The sequence below is a fragment of the Poecile atricapillus genome, chromosome 22 (assembly GCF_030490865.1).
Source record: "Poecile atricapillus isolate bPoeAtr1 chromosome 22, bPoeAtr1.hap1, whole genome shotgun sequence".
NCBI lineage: Eukaryota > Metazoa > Chordata > Aves > Passeriformes > Paridae > Poecile > Poecile atricapillus.
In genome coordinates, this window is record NC_081270.1 from 5,557,716 (window position 1) to 5,575,554 (window position 17,839).

Below are 17,839 nucleotides of genomic sequence, written 5' to 3' on the forward strand. Positions count from 1 at the left end.
ACTGTGGCACTTCTTCAGCTCCTCAAATCAGATTTTCTGCCATTCCCTCCCAAGAGATGGTTTTACCTAACTCAGGCTTTCCCTGGCATGACATACCCACCAAGGGAGAGCCAGAGGGCAGGAGGCAGACAAGCTGCTGGCTAACTCTGTGTTACAGAGCCTCAGAAAGCTACCACGTGCATCCTGTGCAACACAGCTCCCTGATGCACACAAACATGGAAAAGCAGCGAGCTTTTTGGGTCAGATTATTTCTACAGTGCTCAAAGACTTGTATTTTTTGCCTGTAAGCATGTGATGAAAACTCAAAAATTGTCACAAATTCTTTTCTGTAAGGCAGACAGCAGGACACAGTAGGAAAGATAGCCACAAATTAAATAAACATTAAAGATGGAATTAAGATCTTTCACATCCTGGAGAGGTAAAGCAAGAGGTGCCACACTGTAGTCTAAACCTCTTTCATAAACTTACTGGGAGGAAGGTGAGTTCCCAGGTAAGAAAAGCAGCACAATGTGCACAATTTAGCTCCTTATCAAACGTGGCAATTCCCACCTTTGAAACAGCTGTTGTGAGAATGTGGAACTCCAGTGGTCACAACCTAATGGATCACAGCCATTCCTCTCTGCCTGGCTCAGGGCACCTTCTGCACAAACTGTTAGATCCACACAGTTCACAAATAGCAGCTACTCAACTACTTCAAATAATTTTCTTGGATATTGCCATGTTCTACTAGTTTTATTATCATAAAGGGCAAAAATAAAACAATACTAAAAACATCAAAAGGCCTTGAAAGTGCTGAAGGAGACACACAAACATTTTACTCTCAGACATGTTACAGCTACATGAATACTTCCCAAGTGCCATAGTTCAAATAAAAATATATTCATACAAATTTAAAAAAAATACAATTTATATACACACACCATGGAATTAGCTTACATCATTTTGTAACAAAAAACAGTGCAAAAAAAAAAAAACCACAAATGGAAAGGTAAGTTGCTACCATTGGAATGGTTCACAGTAATTAATAATAGGAAATAATAATTCAAAACTGCATAATTAACACTGCACAGGAAACCACGAGGCAAGGGAGAAGGCCCCAGACTAAGCCCCTAACCTTGCCATCAGAACTAACCCAGTTCTGGGTTATCTTTCCCTTAGTGTTGCTCTGTTAAAACGTTACAGGCACCTATGTTAGAGTAAGTTTCTTGATAAATCACTAAGCAACTACAGCCAGGGTAGAAGTAGTGTGTTGTAAGAAGGGAATTAAGTAACTGAAGTGTGAGAAAAAGACTGATTCAACACAAGCTCCTTGGCATCAGTCCTCATCAGAAGGGAAATGCTGCATCTCCAAATGTCAGGTGAACTTGAAATTCCTTTTCTGCAGGCTACAGAATGGTAACTGGACACTGAGATTTCCCTTTAAAGCAGCTGACAGGGTCACCCACCATCCTCACTGAAAATTCCTTTACTGAAAGAATAAAAGGGTGTGTTTTCCAGCTGAAACATTTGACTAAGATGCCCAGGCAGAGCAGACAGTGCTGCCAAAAGGTACTTGGGGAAGCATCTGGTGCCCAGAAAAACCTCAACAAGATTCTCCAGCCTGACTTGTCTGAATTGACCAGCTCTAGCCTCAGCAGCAAAGACATCCTGCAGCAAAATACCCTGCTGTTTGTGTAAAGAAATAAAACAGGACCAGCTCATGGCAAACAACCTAAGGAGCCTTATTCATGTGCAGGAAGAGGAACCCTCCCTTCCACACACATTCAACATGAGCAAGAGGAAAAACATTTGTCATGGGGGGACACAGGGCATTCTTGACAGGTGCTCTAACAGTACAGGATTGCCAATTCCACATGAGTGATCTGAAATCCCACAGAATCCCACAGGATTGCTACGATTCGTAACTACTCAGGAGCACAAATCTTTTGAATGAAAGGTAACCTAACATAAGCATATTTCAAATGTAGAGTCCAACTTCAGGGAGTGCAAATGGGTGCTGGAAGGTTCCTGGGAGAGCTCAGTGTAAGACCAGAGCTCAGGGAAAAGGCATTTTAGACAACACCTGCAGAGACTATCCTGACAGAACAAACATCCTTACTCTACTTAAAGGGAAAGAACTCACAAATCAAGAGTAGTAGCAATAGCAACTCCTATTCTCTAAGGAAATAGAGAAAATCAACAATTGCCTTTCTTCTGTCGCAATTCCCACCTAAGCAGCTCCTTATGGCAGACAACAGGTTAACTGGATGGCTCAGAGGCTGAAGTAGAAGCTTTTCTGGAATATATTCCCCATGTAACTTGTCCCAGGATCTTGGCTGAGAGAATGCTCTGTGCTTTATCAAGCCAATCAGCTCTGCAGTCCCTGAGGCACAGCACTGGCTTCCCACTGAGGGTTATCTGCACAGAGAACTCAGGAGGGCAGGTACCTGCTGGAACAATACAGGTGCTGGCCAGGATGGTACCTGCTAAAGCACTGAACTGGCTCCAACTGGTTCCTAAGTGCTGATTTTACCCTTACGGGTTGCAAACATTATCCCAAACATTTTTAGAGCACAGACAGCCCCACTTATCACCTGTAGGAGATCCTGCCTTAGTCACCAGCACTAAGTATCCCTCCTTATGGCAGCCTGAAACTACAGCAGCTCCTCCATGACACAGAGATAACTCAACCAAGCCCAGAGACCGTCAGTTCTGTTTGCCTCCAGCAACACTTCTCCATGATCTGAGGATGTGGAGTTCCCTGGTCTCTGACTCCAGCTGGAAAGGTGCACCAGGCTCTCACTGTTTGAGCAGTGCAAGGACAAAGTGCCTACAAATGCCAAGAAATGCAGGAATGTCAAAGTGGAGTGCCACCAAGCATCTCAGAACAGTCTCTTAGAGGGAAATAATATCAACAGCTAACAGGAAAGAGATATCCCTTCTCTGAGATGCTTTGCAAATGTATTAAACATTTATAAACCCAAACAGTAACTGAAATGTAACCATTTTGAACTCCAGATCTGCTGAGCTGCTCTCAAAAGTCATCTGCTGTCAAAAACATCACAGAAGAAACACTTCCTCATGAAAGAAGGACAGAAATTAATGAATCCAGAGTGAAAAAACATGGGCAAAGGATATATATATAGAAAAGAAGTATACCTGTCTTGCAAAGACAGGTGTATTTCCAAAATGCTGGATTTTTTTAATCCTGCTTTTGCAAGAAACCACCCTCCAGAGCAGCTACTTGATATCTGCAAACTTCAGTATCTCCTCTCAGCGGTGACAGCAACCGCCTTCTCACACAAATAAGGCAACAGTTGCAGGAACAAGGGAGGAAGAGGAAAAGGGAGACATACAGGAGGAAGGGAAAGATGCTGCAGTTCTTTGCCCAGAGTAAGGGCAGTGGAGGGAAATGGTTCTTTTTTCCAACTCTCCAGAAAACCCCAAAACAAAACGGCAGAACACACAGTGTCAGGACAACATCTGATGGAAGGAGATAACTGGGGGACAGGGGAAGAAAACACCTGGATCAAGAGTTGTCAAACCAAGTGCCTGAGGCCAATCAACAGCTCTGGGCTCAGGCAGCTCCTCTAATTCTCTGGCAAGCAAGATGTTTTCCAGTTCCCCAGGCTTGATATGCATGTGAGAAGCCAAACGGCGAGTCCTGGGCCTGGTGCGGCCCAAGCAGAATGCGAGCGTGTGTGCAGGCTTGGAGGAGGGAGGAAGCCACACTGACAGAGGGGCAGGGGCATCAAATGGTCTGATAGTGTTGTCTCAGTCTTGCCTGCAGGAATTCATGGGTCAGGTTGTGCCGAGTGATTATCCCAACAACCTTAAACAGGAAGAAAAGAGGAAGAGAAAAGTCAGTATCAGAGATGTGCCACTAACAGACATCCATAATAAAGTGGTCGTTCTTTTCAACACCCCAAAAAGAAGAAACCTGAAAGCAGTTCTTGACCAATGCTGAGTTAAAGTGGATTCAAGTTGAAATTCACAGAAACAAAGTCCCTCCCCTCTCCCAACATTTACTCTCCAGGCAAGGATGCTGATTTAACTACACCCAAACAAACAGTGTAACCATTGCTGTGGTGTCTGGCACCAGCAGGAAGGGAAATCCTTTCCATGTCAGATGGCATAAGGATGTAAAATCCTTCAGGAAGTGAAAACTGCAGTTGGAAATAACAAAGCTGTCTTTTAGGGCTTCATTCAAGACATTTCTCGTATTCCACATGGCATGACTTCAGATGGCTCCTATCAGACACATTCAAGGAAGCTCTAAAGGCCAAAACAGAGAAATGGCCAATTCTAGCTAAGAGGTGACTGCACACTGGCAGGTGACAAAAGGGACCCTCTCCCAGCCTGCTGTGGATGCAGTCAAACCACTTGTTTCAGCTGATGAAACACCTCACTGATTTTACACATGGAAAGATTTTAGAACTAGGCTGTTCTCTGGTACAGCAAGAGCATCTTGTACTAAAATGGGACAAGCCAACATCTCCTGTGTGCAACTCACAGGCCTTGCAGAGTAACTCTGGGGAACCCTGAGGCAGAAAAAGCAGTGCTGCCTTACAACAGACCAGGTCAGGCTTAAGGGAAACAGCTCCTCATTGTGGTTATAGGAGGTTGCTGACATCTACTGACTGTTCCTGAGCATTGTAGATGGCAGAGACAAGGACAGTGAGTCAAGCACAAACCATTTAAACACTCCTTTGCTTTGCTGTTCCTTTGAGTAGGAACAGAATACAACTCCCTTCCTACAGAAAAACCTCTTGCCCCGACATACAGGAAATTTTGCTCCTGGCTTTGAATAAAGCTGTGAAAGGAAAGGCAAATTAGTAGCTTCTGATGAGCTCAAGGCCTCTCAACAGATATGAAAATGGGACAGCTTCTGTCCCACACAGAGCTTCTGAGACAGGAGAGATGCACCTCCTGCTCTTTGCAGGTAAAGGGGAAGCAAGCTAGGACACAAAAGATGGCAACAGTCACAGTAATCAAGCCTTCATGGCCCTAAAAAAACCACATTCTGATCTCTTTAAAGCTTTTCTGTTTGATGTTAGAAAAGATCTTAATTGTCCCAAAGATGGAAAATGTTGCACAAATACTGTGGCTTCCTTGTTCTGCTAAGACAAGACAAGGACTCACCTCTCCAACTGCATTCACAACCGGTAAATGCCTGAGTCCCATTGTCCTGAACAGATTGAAGACTTGTGACACATGAGTATTTGGAGAGACAGTAAAGGGTGATGGGTTCATGTATGGGGTGACATCCTAAGAAAGAAAAACCATCATGTTATTTACCAGAGGCATTTTCACTGTTTCTGGGAATCATTAACAAGCAACTCCTACAAGTCCTCCACGGCACTGATGCCTGGACAGAATATTTGACTGTGGTCATCTTCTATTTCTGCACAAATATGACACTAATTTGGTTTGGTTTGTTGAGAAGCATTGGACAGGCAACACCTTATTTTAGAAGTAAAGCACAAATGAACACTGTTACCTCACAGCAGAGGATTTCCACATGCAGAGAAGGCTGAGTGCTTGAGGAGCACAGGATGTTGGTCACTGCACCAAAGAGTGTATCAAACATGCTCCCAATGTTTGTAGTTGTAAATATGTATCAGAAGACACTGTCACTCTGCAGTGCATATCTTACCACTATCATACGAGGGTTCAGCAATGTGAGGTCCAGATCATGGATATCTGGATAGCGGGGATAATCCTCTGACATCTCTGCGTGGGACAGACGGGGCTGACTTGCACTCTGCAATTGAAAGAAACCCCAATGAACTCATGTGTCACCATTCCAGACAATGCAAGCAGCACAGCAAACCACGCTCCCTAATTGCTCCCCCAGATCTCCTCCTCCCACACCCACATCCACCTTCTGCAGAAGTGCTGTTACCCAGACCTATGCAGACTTTCAGCTGATAGAGAATGGACCTGCTCCCCAACCTCTGACAAATCTACACTCAACACTGCAGGGCAGCAGAAACCAGCCTTGTGGGAGCTGGGCCTCAGATACTCTCACTGATCTCAGTGACACAGCTGACATTGTTCTGCTAAGACCTCTACACACAGCAGTAAAACACACAGTATATACTGCTGGGTGCTCTGTTTGCATTTAATATCTGCCCTCTGTTCTCCAGTTCTGCATATCTTTATGCCATAGATTCATATCTTATATTCTTTGTATCTTCATGCAACAAATGAGTCTGCTGGATTACTTTTTAAACACTGGCTGTCCTTTCCCTAGGGATATTTTCAACTTCCTTTACTCTAAGAGCTGCAAGAGTGAATTCACATTACCTGTCTGCAACTTTTAGAATACACATGCATTCCTTAAAGTGTAAAAATAGATATATTCTTTTTGGCAGCCCATGAATATTGTTCCCAGCCTCCTCAGCTGAGCAGACAGGGATGTCTGCTGCAGTTCCTGAACAGGAAGACTCACCGACTGGCTCTCGGAGTAGCAAACCCCCCGGTCAAGAAGGGTGACCAGCTGTGAGCGCAAGATCAAGCCATGAAAGGTCAAGGGTCTGAAGCGTTCCTCCATGGTCCACTCCTCACTGGGAGACTGGTCAGGGTACAGGTTGGGGTAAGGAGTGTATCTGTGATGGATTTAACACCATGTGTTACAAGCTTCACATACCCCAACTCCCAAAAGAGCAGCTATTTCAGCTCTTTGCAACTTTCTCCTGAACATTTCAGGGACTCTTGCTAGGGACAAGCAAGTCTTCAATGCACAAAAAAAAATAGGAGAGAGGGGTCAACAGCCATTAAGTGATCAGAGCAGCAGAACAGGACAGTCTCCTGACTCAATTTCAAATCACTTGCTATTAAAGCAATTTTCAGTGCCAAATTACTCAGATTCTAATAAAAGCTGAAGCATCTGGAAAAATGTCAGGGTCAGGATGCTGCCATTCATGAAAGTCACTATCACTGACTTAGGAAATTATCCACTAGACTGTGCTTCTGCTTGGAAGTAACAGCAAGGCAAGCCTGGTGACTCAGCCCAGTTACCAGAAAGTAATCATGGGATCAGTATCATGGCACCAGGTCATTAGCTGGGATTAAGTGAGCTTTCCAGAGCTCTCATGTTTTTGCAGACAAGAGGACATTGATTTCTACAGAGATCTTCCCAGGTACTCCATCCTCTCCAGGAAATATGTCTGTATAGGTGTTTGAAGGAAATGTAAGAAGCTGGACATAATCAACCCACTTGCCTGGGACTTAGTCACAGGTGTGAGCCACAGCACTGGCTCCTCAGACCTGACAAATCCCTTCTAAAACATGGACACCAGCACTGTCTCCACTGACATATGAAACGACAGAGACTGTATGAAACACTCTCTACAATACACCTCAACATATGGAGAAACCCTGTTTCCATACATTTGTGCCTACCAGGACCTCACCTTCTCTCCAGCATCTGTTGCAGCAGATCCTCCTTTTCAGGAGGCTCCTCTGTTGCTATGTGCTCATCACACATGTTCCTCAGCTCACTCGAAGGGTAGGATTTCATGGACTGGCTACGCTTGCGCTGCTCTCCAGCTCGGGTGAGGATGCTGGATTTCTGGACACAACAATTTTCAGATACTCACTAAGCAAGTCAACAATTATCCAAGAATGACTATGAACTATTAGATCATAGCTTTGTGCCACCACATAACATGTTCATTAGCCACTGCTGCTGCAGGACTTGCAATAATAGCCAATAGGACTGTGCAATTCAGTAACAAATCCAAATGTTTCCATGTCTATGCTAAACAGATTACTTTGTCCTCTTAACTCTTGCCTCTAGGAATGCACCCCACTCTTCTGTCTCTACCATCACCCAGAGAATGGAATGGAGTTCTTAAAAATTTTGTATTGCAGTAGGTACTTATCTCTGACCTGAATTCTGCCCCAAAGCCTAAATAACTACAGCAAAACAAAGCTCTCTACTTTTCAACCTATCAAACAAGCAACTCTTTACCTTGAATTTGATGTTGTTACTTATCAGCTGATTTCCCTTCATGAACTCCCTCTCATTGCCCCGATTCTCTGTCACCACAGGGAAGGCATGATGGACAGTCGTGCGCAGGATGCTAACGAGGGACTGGATCCGGGTGTGTGGGTACACATACGTCAAGTTGGGTTCCATGATGTCACTGGCTCGTAGTCTGAAGAAAGAGAAATCCAAGACTGCTGTATGCATCACATCAGTGACAGAAGGCTGGTGATGAACAAACATGGAAACAAACCAGTCCCTAAACAAGACCCTGAAGGAATCTGCTGCAGTTAAGTTCTGCTAGCTCCTTTTTTACCTGTATGTTCACCTTCACTGTGGTATCAGCAGTGGTGGCACATCTGATTTTTTAAATTTGTTTTCTTTTTATAACAAAACATTGTATCAGTAATGCACTAGAGGAAAGGTAGAATGTTTTAATTTGTAATAATGTTTCTAAACACTACTGGGAAGAAACAACAGGTGGGAAGAAGATGACATTCCACAAGAAGGGAAGTCCAATGGAATGTTTTCACAAAGTTCTTGCTGAACCTCCCAAATGCACCCTGCAGATTTACATCCATCCACCCTCTCAGAAAGGGCTTCAGCATCTCTTTCCTGCTGCAGGCCTGGTGCACAAGTCCTTTCACAGCAGCCCTCACGGTTGCTCCTCAGAGCAACCATGTTCATTGGAGATGAAGCATCATCCTCCTGAATTAAAGCATTTCTGAGCAAGAATCCCCACCACAAACTCTAACCCACAGCCTGGCCATGAAGAGCAGCCTTACTTATCCATTTCCACCTCTGTTTCCCACTCCAGAAGAGGCACTCCTCGCAAATTCACATGGATGTCATAGATGCCTTTGTTGAAAAAGTCTCCTGTCCACTTGGCTACCTGCATGGCAAACACAAGGTCTACTGAGTTGTTGTTCCAAGACTTCTTGGCTTATGACAGCCCTGAAAGTAACGAAGATTCAGGGCCAGCACATGTTCAAGCAATCTGCAGAAAGCCAGAGCTAAGGCCCTGCACTCACCATGAGGGTGATCATTATGGGGAGCCCATAGGTGATCTCGTTGGTGGACTCGATGAGGATGACAGTCAGGCTGATGGTCATGCGGACCACTCCTCCCAGGAATGCTGCTGCCCCGATCAGTGCAAAGGTTCCTGAGTAGATGTGATCCAGGCCAATGTAGCTAGAGCAAAGCACAGAGCCCTCAGATTAGAAAAACCTGCCTGAGAGCTCATGGTGCACCTGCAGCACATCCCTCACACGCACACTTGATGCACCTTTTGAGGAGGTTGGCGACCAGGCGTCCGAAGGCAGCCCCACAAAGCAGTGATGGTACAAACAGACCACTGGGCACAGAGATCCCATATGTCCAGCAGGAGAGTAAGAAATAGAGAAGGAAGAACAGGGATAGGGTGACTGGGCTGAAAGTACCTGCAACACAAGAAGAATCATGACTAAAGGGGTACAGGTCTGTCCAAGATAGAGTCTTGCACCATCTACCCCTCAGCTCACAGCAGGCTCATCTCACAACAGCTACTGAGCCTCCCAGTCCGAACACACAGACAATGAGTAAGTGAAAAGAGAGGAAAAGCAGGCCTTTCTTCCCATAAAGGAGACTTTCACCAGTTGTACTAGCAGTCCTCCAGAACCATGAAGGCCTGAAGATGCTCCTAGCCTTGTGGTATTGTTTCAGGTAAGATGAAGCTCTGAAGCTTAAGTGTGGGATGAGGCAGTCTCTTCTAAGTACTCACCGTCCTGGTGGAAAAGCTGCAGGATAGCTGACTCTTGAGGGTTGAAGAAGAGTGTGGCCATGTCATTGTACGTTTCATTTGGGCAAAAAAAAGTTTTGATGCTTGAATTCACATCCTCTGATATATCCTAATGCAGGACACAAAAGACACAAATAAAATTTTAGAATTCGCTGTCTCCTACATTAGCCTTTGGGCAGAATGGGAATAACACTTCTGTTACTGTTAGCCTTGCTTTGGCAAGTTCAAATAGCAGACATGGGGCCTGCAACATCAATGGGCTCCTTGACTCAGAGCCTGAGTTGCTTTTTATAAAAGCACAATGTTGCTTTCATTATTACCCTAAACTCCTGCAGCCCTCCATGGGCTCTCACTGCAGTTCTGTTATGTACTGCATGCTGTCAAAAGCTCATTACATGCCTGTGCTTCTCTGCAGGGTGAACAATATGACAGGGAATATAATTTTCAGATAAGAATGCCTCACCTGCAGGCTCAGGGTGTCATTGCCACTGTGCCTGCTGGAAGACATCTGCCGGCATTCCCCCAGAACCATGGAGGCTACAAAGACCGTGACGGTGGTGGTCAGTGACACAAGCAAGCTCTCCAAGACTCTGAAAGACACAACATAAATCATACATTGAAGCCACACTCAGCACTGTAACCTATTCCCAGTTCTCAAATGACTTTGATAAGGCTGCAAGAAGCAGCAGTCACTGTAGCTTAGCATCAGAACAAGGGACACTGCAAATCAAGTTGAATTATGACTTGGTTCCCAGGGATTGCCTTAGCTCCCCTTTTTAATTACCTGCCCCAAAAAGAAGCTATTTCTGCCCAGAGAACACACAGCAGTCACACATGAAAAGCCCCAGGGTTCAGTAATGAGGCTGTTCACATGGAAACAATGTTCTGTACATCCTTACAGGGTCAAAGGGTAGATAGAGAGACTGTGCATCACCCTGCCCAGTCCTATCTCTTTTCTAACTGCTGAAATACACTTCTTTTTCTTTTTAAACCTGAGTTTTGTGTTTAGAAGATGTCTAGAGCAAACAAACAGCTACTTTCAGAATAACACAGAAGATCCCTCTCTAAATAGCACAGATACTGTGGATTTAATTAACCAACATGATTTATGAAAGTGAGATCAGCTATTCCTTCCATATCAGTTTGGACAAGGATACAAAAAAATCCTGCATGGAGACAAAGCTATGGTTTGTTCAGCCTTTATTATAAAGAGGTCCCTCCACTGCCCTTATTAGAGGGATTGCAATTATCTCTGTACCACCAAAATCATCAAAAAATTACAGAGACTGTAATATTTGGTTTCTGTGTTCACTTTTAAATTCTGTGTAGGCTTCATTTTGTGATTTTTAAAATAACCAGTGTGGGATTTCCTTCAATCCTACTCACAGGGACTTCCAGACTGATGCTTTTGCTATGGGAGCAGAGATCCCTGTGCAAACTCAAGAGAGCACATATACCTGACCAGCTTTGGCTTGGGATGAACATTGCGCATGCGGTACTTGGCAAGTCTCTTGTTCAGGCAGTTAAAGGTGGCTCCAAGAAGGCCTCCTACAATCCCCATCAGAATGAAGAAGCCCAAGTCCACAGCTGTCCAGAGGTGGCATTTCTTATCAGACTCAGAGCACTGTGCAGGAAAAGTGTGAAAAAAAGCATTAAAGTAATTGCTGCAGTTTCCTACCAATGCTTCTGTCTCCATAACTAGAGATTTTGGGTAGCTAAGACCAATTCTGAGGGTATCAACATATTGCAGCTAAGTATCAAGTACCTTCCACTGAAATACATGTGTCAAAAGAAGCCTTCAAACCAACAGACAGAAGAAACACAGGACTAAGAAAAGACTGGAGAGTGGGGAAGTAACAATAAATCTTACCTTGAATTCCCCGAAGTTCAGCAGCCCAGGGAGCTGGAAAGCCCCCCAGCTTCCAAACTGAATCCCAGAGCGGAAAAAATTTAGGGTGAAGGTGGCAGCCATGGAACAGAAAAGCTGGGGAAGTAGAACAAAAAACAAAAAAAAGGGGAAACAAAGGTTCCCAAAATTAAGATTGGCACGGTCAGTTCTTTGCTGAGACTTATGCCTAGGGGAAGGAACTGACTGTGGAAGAACTCAAACTGCAGACTGCCCTGGCACAAAAGCCCCTCTCTCCCAGGTACACTAAATCTGCTGCCTGAAGCTGTCCCATAGTTCCAGATAATACCAGGCTCATCTCTGCCCTTGGTCTGTAGTAGTTCTGGAACACTGATGGAGCAGACAACCTCCTGCCAAGAGAGCTCAGGAAGAGACAGGATAATCTGAACACCCTCATGGACAAGCCCTACCAAGGGGAGCCCTTTTCTTAAGGAAGAGACAGACAACCAGAATCATCACTCACCACTTTCCATGTAAGTCCCTGGTTCCAGAAGGAGGAACCCTCTTCCAGACTAAAAAGAGTGCCTCCAATTGGGGCTCCAAAGGCAGCTGCAACCCCTGCAGCTGCTCCAGCAGATACAAAATCCCTTTTATCCCTGAAATGAAGAGAAAAACAATCTCAATTTAGCAAATTAGAGCTCTGGAGATGCTTAGGTTCTGCAAAGTAAAAGATCATCCCCATTTATGGATATATCCCAGGGATTCAGGAATGAGAGCTGGGAGCAAAGCTGGCCATGACAGACACTGCCATTTTTTCATTAAGCTGAAACATCTTGCTCTTTCTGTAGAGTACAAACATAGAACAAAACTCTGGTACTACACAACTGCCAGGTGTGTGAGGAACCATCCCAAACCATGGACTTCAGTGTCATTTGAAAGAATTACAGAGATGAAAGGGCAAGAATTTGTTCACATTCAGAAGAACTAGCTTTCTCTGTAGTATATCCTAATCAGAAGGGGTGACTAACTGAGCTTTCAACCATCTACATGACAGGTTTGAAATGGGTAGAGATCTGCTGAGCAGCACAAGAGAACATATGTGAGCATGAAGATCAGAGCAGCTTGGAAGAGTCACATCCTGGTGTTGTCTTGCTGCAGAATAACTGCAGAACTCTAGAAAGAAACTGATAAAACAACTGACTGGTTCAGCCCAGCCCACCACCCTTCTCCCAAGGAAGTCTGCTCACTCATCCTCCTCTCCCCTCCTCCACATCCTGGGTACAGTACCTGTCACTTCGGAAATAGGGAAAGTTAAACTGGATCTTCCTCAAAGAGATGCTCTGGAACTACAAACAAAGTAAAGATTTAGAAACACAGGAGATGGAAACTTACTCTTAAAAAGTGTGACCAGGACAGTGACTCAGGCCAGCACTAACCTGTGGCAAGCCTGCACCCACAACAGCACCGCTGTGAATCATTGGACCCTCCTTCCCGACAAAAAGACCTGGAAAAACAGGGCTCATGAGGGAACACACTGACTCCACTGCCTCCCTCCCTTGCTGACAAGGCCAGAAGAGATCAGCCCTGTGCCCCACCACTCCCATGCCATGGCACAGCTCAGTGTGCCAAGCCTGCAGCTTCTCACATGGAGGTGCTGACCTCCTGCTCACTCAACAACCCCAAATGTTTGTGAAGACTTGCAGAGATTCTGCACTCCAAGTGGATGGAATCCTTGAAAAACAACTGTTACAAGGACTCTGAACTCTCCAGGTTATTCTGCCCTGTTGCCTTCAGGCTACTCCTGACAATGTGTCCTGGAACATTCCATGTCTCTCTCCTGGATTCTGCCACAGAGACTCACATCTGACTAGCCCACTCAGAAAAACACCATTTTCCCTCATATTTCTGATCATTCTGTTTATTCTCTATAAATGCACTCAGGGCTCATGACTTTACTACAAATCAGAAAAATTATTTTACTGGAAAGACAGGGCCCTCTGTGCCCTATGTAAGCAGAGAAAGGATTTATTCCCCTTCAGTGACTCCTTCCCCCAGAGCCCTCCTTACCTCCTGCCACACTGAAGAGCACTCCTGTAGCTTTGCACACCACTGTCCGCAGACGCACAACCCCTGGAACCTTCACTCCATTGAGGTAGCACTTAATTTCAGGAATTCCTGACCCAGCTGCTACAGGCTACGGAAAAGAAACACTGACATTATGGTACACTGATTTCATACCTGACCAACAACATCTCATCAGAGAGCAAGGGACCAAGAGACCCTGCTTAGCTAAATCAAGTAGCACTGTGAAGCTAGTTTGATGTTTTGGGCCAGAAAGTGTTTTTAGCAAGGATATTTCATATCAAGGATTTGTGTGAGAGGAAAGTAAAGTTGTGTAAAGAGCAGCAATGGACTAAGTCTTACTTGGATCAGGACAAGAAGACTGGCAAGAAAAACAAAGGTCAGGTTGAACCCCAGCAGCTCCAACAAGGACAGTGCAAGGCAGCCTTTCTCAGTGCATTCCTCCACCGCTGCAGGGATCAAGGTCAAGGAAAACAACATTCCCCACACCAACACACAATCACTTGGTAATATCTGGGCCTCCCATTGGCATCAAGAGCCAAGCTTGAGCTTCCTAATGCAACCAGAGCAGCTAACACAACCTGTCAGGAAGCCAGGTTTCCTTTTCAAAGCTCAATACTGAATTATGAGGAAGGGAAACCACTCATTCTTTCAGTCTCTGCTTACGTACCTGATACTGGAAACATTTCTTGGTTTCAAGGGCTGAATTACATAAGCAAGTTGAAAACTTGCTTAATCATGAACAACATGCCCAGTGGCAGAATTTTAAGAGTCAGCTGTTTTGAGCAAAACATGGGAACAGAAAGGAAAAGGTCACTTGGGTCTAACAAGGCCCATGGTAAAAGATACAGCTCTGTACCACCTGAAACTTGAGCTGGGTAAAGAGCCGCACAAAGAAATCCACAAAGAGGCCCACCTGGGAAAAAGAAGACAGAATTGATGTCAAGAATTGCTACATACAAATAACAAATATCACCCTCTAGTTAACACTAGTTAGTTTTACCAGAAAGATTTAAGCAGGGAAGAACAGAAGATGAAAAAGACAAAAGAAGCATCGTGCAGAGTAAAGCAGCTTTAGAAACTCTTCCCTCTCCCTCAATGGTACAGATCCATCCTAGAATTATTCCTGAAGAGATGCACTTCTGCATCTGATTAGTAGCCTTAGGAAAGTACTAATCTGGCAGCATTTTTAATACCCTCAGCATACTTAAGGGTACAGAAGAAAACTGGTATTTAATTGAGGCATAAACTGTCATCCTTTTTTAATATGTTGTTTGCTTTGGAAAAGTTTTCCTGTTTTAAAGGACATGCCAGACTACTTTAAAAAGAAAACCATGCAAGTTCTAAAAGAAAAAGCTTCCTGAAAAATAGTCTATAATAACATGATATAATTCCCAGAAGACAACTCCAGCTACTAAGCTCTCATGACCATGAAAGAGAATGCTTCCTCTTCTTTACTCCTTAGCCACTGACTTCTAAATTATTCCTGCTTAGTCTCCTGAATATTCCTCATTCCCCAAAGAGCACAATCCTTACCAGTCCTGTACAGACTCCAATAGCAAAAACCAGCACCCACTTCACTGCTTCATATCTCTGGGCTTTCTGTTTGGAAAGAGAATTTAAAAAAAAATAAATAAAATAAAATAAAAGCAACAAAGAAACTGGGATTTTCTGGAAGGTGGGCTTAGGCTCGACAGCTCAACAGCCAGAAGGATAAATTAACAGAAGATTGTGACAACAGCAAATTGAAAATAGGACACTGAAAGACTCAACATCTTGCTCACTTTAAACCTGAAGATCACAAGAGATGCTGGGAGCTATAATCTCCACAATTTTTTTTGTAATAAAGAAACCAGAAGAACACATATCATTTCTGTCATAAAGAAGAAAAAAACCATAAAACTTCATGCAGTGGAGGAATGACATTCACAGAATGACCTGGGTTGGAAGGGACCTTAAAGCTCATGGACAGGAACAACTTCTCCTTCCAGGCTGTGTCAAAGCCACATCCAAAAAGGCTCTGAACACTTCCACAGTTTCTCTAGACAATTTCCATAGTTTTAACTTATGAAAGAACAAGGTCCTACCTTGTTGTCCATGCTCTCCAAAATTTCCAAGTAGGGGTCATTGATACAGCGATCATAATCCAGGCTCTGAAATGCCAAAAGGTCAATTTAGGAGAATCAGCTGCAACAGATGGTGAAAAAAGTATGTCTAGAAGACCTTGTTAAAGACTACAGAAGTCATTACTACCCTCACAGTAGATTTTCCAAACAACAGTAGGAGAAAATACTCCTGGAAACAACTTTAAATATTTTGATCATTCAGACCCTGAAAATCACAAAGTGAAAGAAAAGAACTATTTCACTGCTTAAGCTGAGAGAGACAGGGAAAGAAACAGAAGCACAACTGATCTATATATCTTTATGTTAGAGAAGTCACATTGCACAGTTTAAGACTTCTTTAAGTGTCTCCACTTTGACAGTGCAGGGGATAACACTGGATCTTTATATCCACCCTCTCGCTGAAACTGCTAGGAGCACTAGCTAGGAACTCCTCTCCAGATGAACAGTATCAATCCTTCAGTTTACCACAGCAGGACATTAACAGCAATAGTTTCCCAGTCACACTCATGAAACTCCACCAGTTCTATCCATATCTTCACCTTTTCAAGCCAAGCAGTAACAGGCTGGGCAGGTGACACCCATACTGACAGCAACTGCTCTAAATACTTCAGGGCCACCATGCAGTGATGCAAAAAGCAAAAATCTCCTGTAAGCAGGAGAAACTGATATATGGGAACATCTGCTGTGAGCCAGCATGACAACACAGACAGCAGAAAGGCAACAGTGACCAAGAAGGTACAGATGCTTTCTACAGTCACCAGAAAACAAGGCCACCAGAGCTTGTGAATCTCACATTGAAGAAGTGAGAAAATGCATCAGACTCTGAAAATGAATTTTCTCAACAAGAGTCTGACTTGAGAGCAGCCATTCAACCTACTCACAGGGCTTCATCCCAGAAACATACAAAGACAAGGAACAGTTCTATGCAAGCACAGCAACTCCTGGTATTTCTGCTGATGCCAACGCAACCTAGTGATCCATATTGAGTACCTGCCCTATTACAAACTCAAACAGATCAAAACCTGTCTGCACTTCTTATCATATTAATATTAGGCTGTTATTAGCTAATTCCCTACCTCATAGTCTTTGCGTGGAAGGATCTCATCCTCCTCTTCATGAGTTTCTCCTAGGATCGTCTGCAAAACAAATGCAGGAAAGGAAAATCATGAAGGGAATGAATGCATCAACAGCTGTTCACGAACACTGGAAGCAATGTCAAAATTGCAGAAGTTCTATACCATTGTTACTTATAAATTGAGAGTGTGGATTACCAGATCACCACTTTGTGGTAACGCTAACGGGTCTTACCTTACAGTTTGTCCCTTACCCAGAACACACATCACTTGTATATAGGAGCTCCTGACAACAAAGTCCTAACCCACATCCCGTTTCCTTCACAGCAACAGGTTACAGGAGAGCACAGGACAACAATTTTGAAGAGAGCACTCTGCAGTGCTAGACTCAGAAAGAGCCCCTGCCAGCACCACTCCCGCCTACAGCTGCAAGGAGCAAAAGCTTCAGGGGTTGGGATACGAGGCCCAGACAAAGAATGCGGGCCGGGGTAGTGACAGCGCGGGGCTCCGGCACTGGCGGTGGAGTACCAGGCCCGGCAGTAAAAGGAGTAGGAACGGGCTGTGGCACCGGGACGAGCATCGCAGGAGAGACTGAGCCAGAAGCAGCACCCTGAGGTGCCGACACCGCGCCCTGAGGCGCCGGGCCCAACACCACAGCAGCGCTCAGCGCCCGCCCTCAGGCGCTCCCCAGAACCGGGCGGGGCCGGGCCGAGACTCGGGCTGAAGGGGCTCCGCCAGCACGCAGGAGCCCGGGGTTGGGGGTCAGAGGGGACTGGGGGAGCGCGGGGCGGCGGCCGTACCAGCTCCTCGGGGGTGCGGCTCTCCCGCTCGCCGCAGCAGCAGCAGCACAGCCCGGCCCCACACCCGCATCGCGCCATCTTCCGCCGCCAGAGCCGCCCCGCCCCGCCGCGCGTCACTCCGTGCGCCGGCCCCGCCCCGCAGCCTGGCCCCCTCATAGCATGG

At 45.0% G+C, this 17,839-nt stretch overlaps 1 protein-coding gene across 1 annotated transcript; it reads right to left on the minus strand.

Moving 5' to 3' along the window:
- Positions 1-717: 717 nt before the first annotated feature.
- Positions 718-17,790, minus strand: CLCN6 (chloride voltage-gated channel 6). Its single transcript, XM_058854876.1, has 23 exons — positions 17,677-17,790; positions 16,880-16,939; positions 15,765-15,830; positions 15,214-15,279; positions 14,527-14,593; positions 14,020-14,126; positions 13,663-13,789; positions 13,032-13,099; positions 12,883-12,941; positions 12,119-12,251; positions 11,620-11,733; positions 11,207-11,373; positions 10,213-10,339; positions 9,732-9,858; positions 9,258-9,411; positions 9,004-9,163; positions 8,758-8,864; positions 7,958-8,144; positions 7,398-7,555; positions 6,434-6,590; positions 5,636-5,743; positions 5,122-5,247; positions 718-3,811 (listed from the first exon to the last, which is right to left on the minus strand). Exons 1-23 carry the CDS (start codon positions 17,752-17,754, stop codon positions 3,731-3,733), a joined length of 2,604 nt encoding a protein of 867 aa, XP_058710859.1. The 5' UTR covers positions 17,755-17,790; the 3' UTR covers positions 718-3,730.
- Positions 17,791-17,839: the final 49 nt, after the last annotated feature.

What these genes read in the sequence shown, in the direction of transcription:
- CLCN6 (XM_058854876.1), bottom strand. Translation starts at nt 17,754, where the DNA reads ATGGCGCGATGCGGGTGTGGGGCCGGGCTGTGCTGCTGCTGCTGCGGC. An exon ending in TTCCACGCAAAGACTATGAG is followed by an intron (nt 15,831 to 16,879) that starts GTAGGGAATTAG and finishes TTGGCATTTCAG; the next exon opens with AGCCTGGATTATGATCGCTG. An exon ending in GCTCTTCAGTGTGGCAGGAG is followed by an intron (nt 13,100 to 13,662) that starts GTAAGGAGGGCT and finishes CTGTTTTTCCAG; the next exon opens with GTCTTTTTGTCGGGAAGGAG.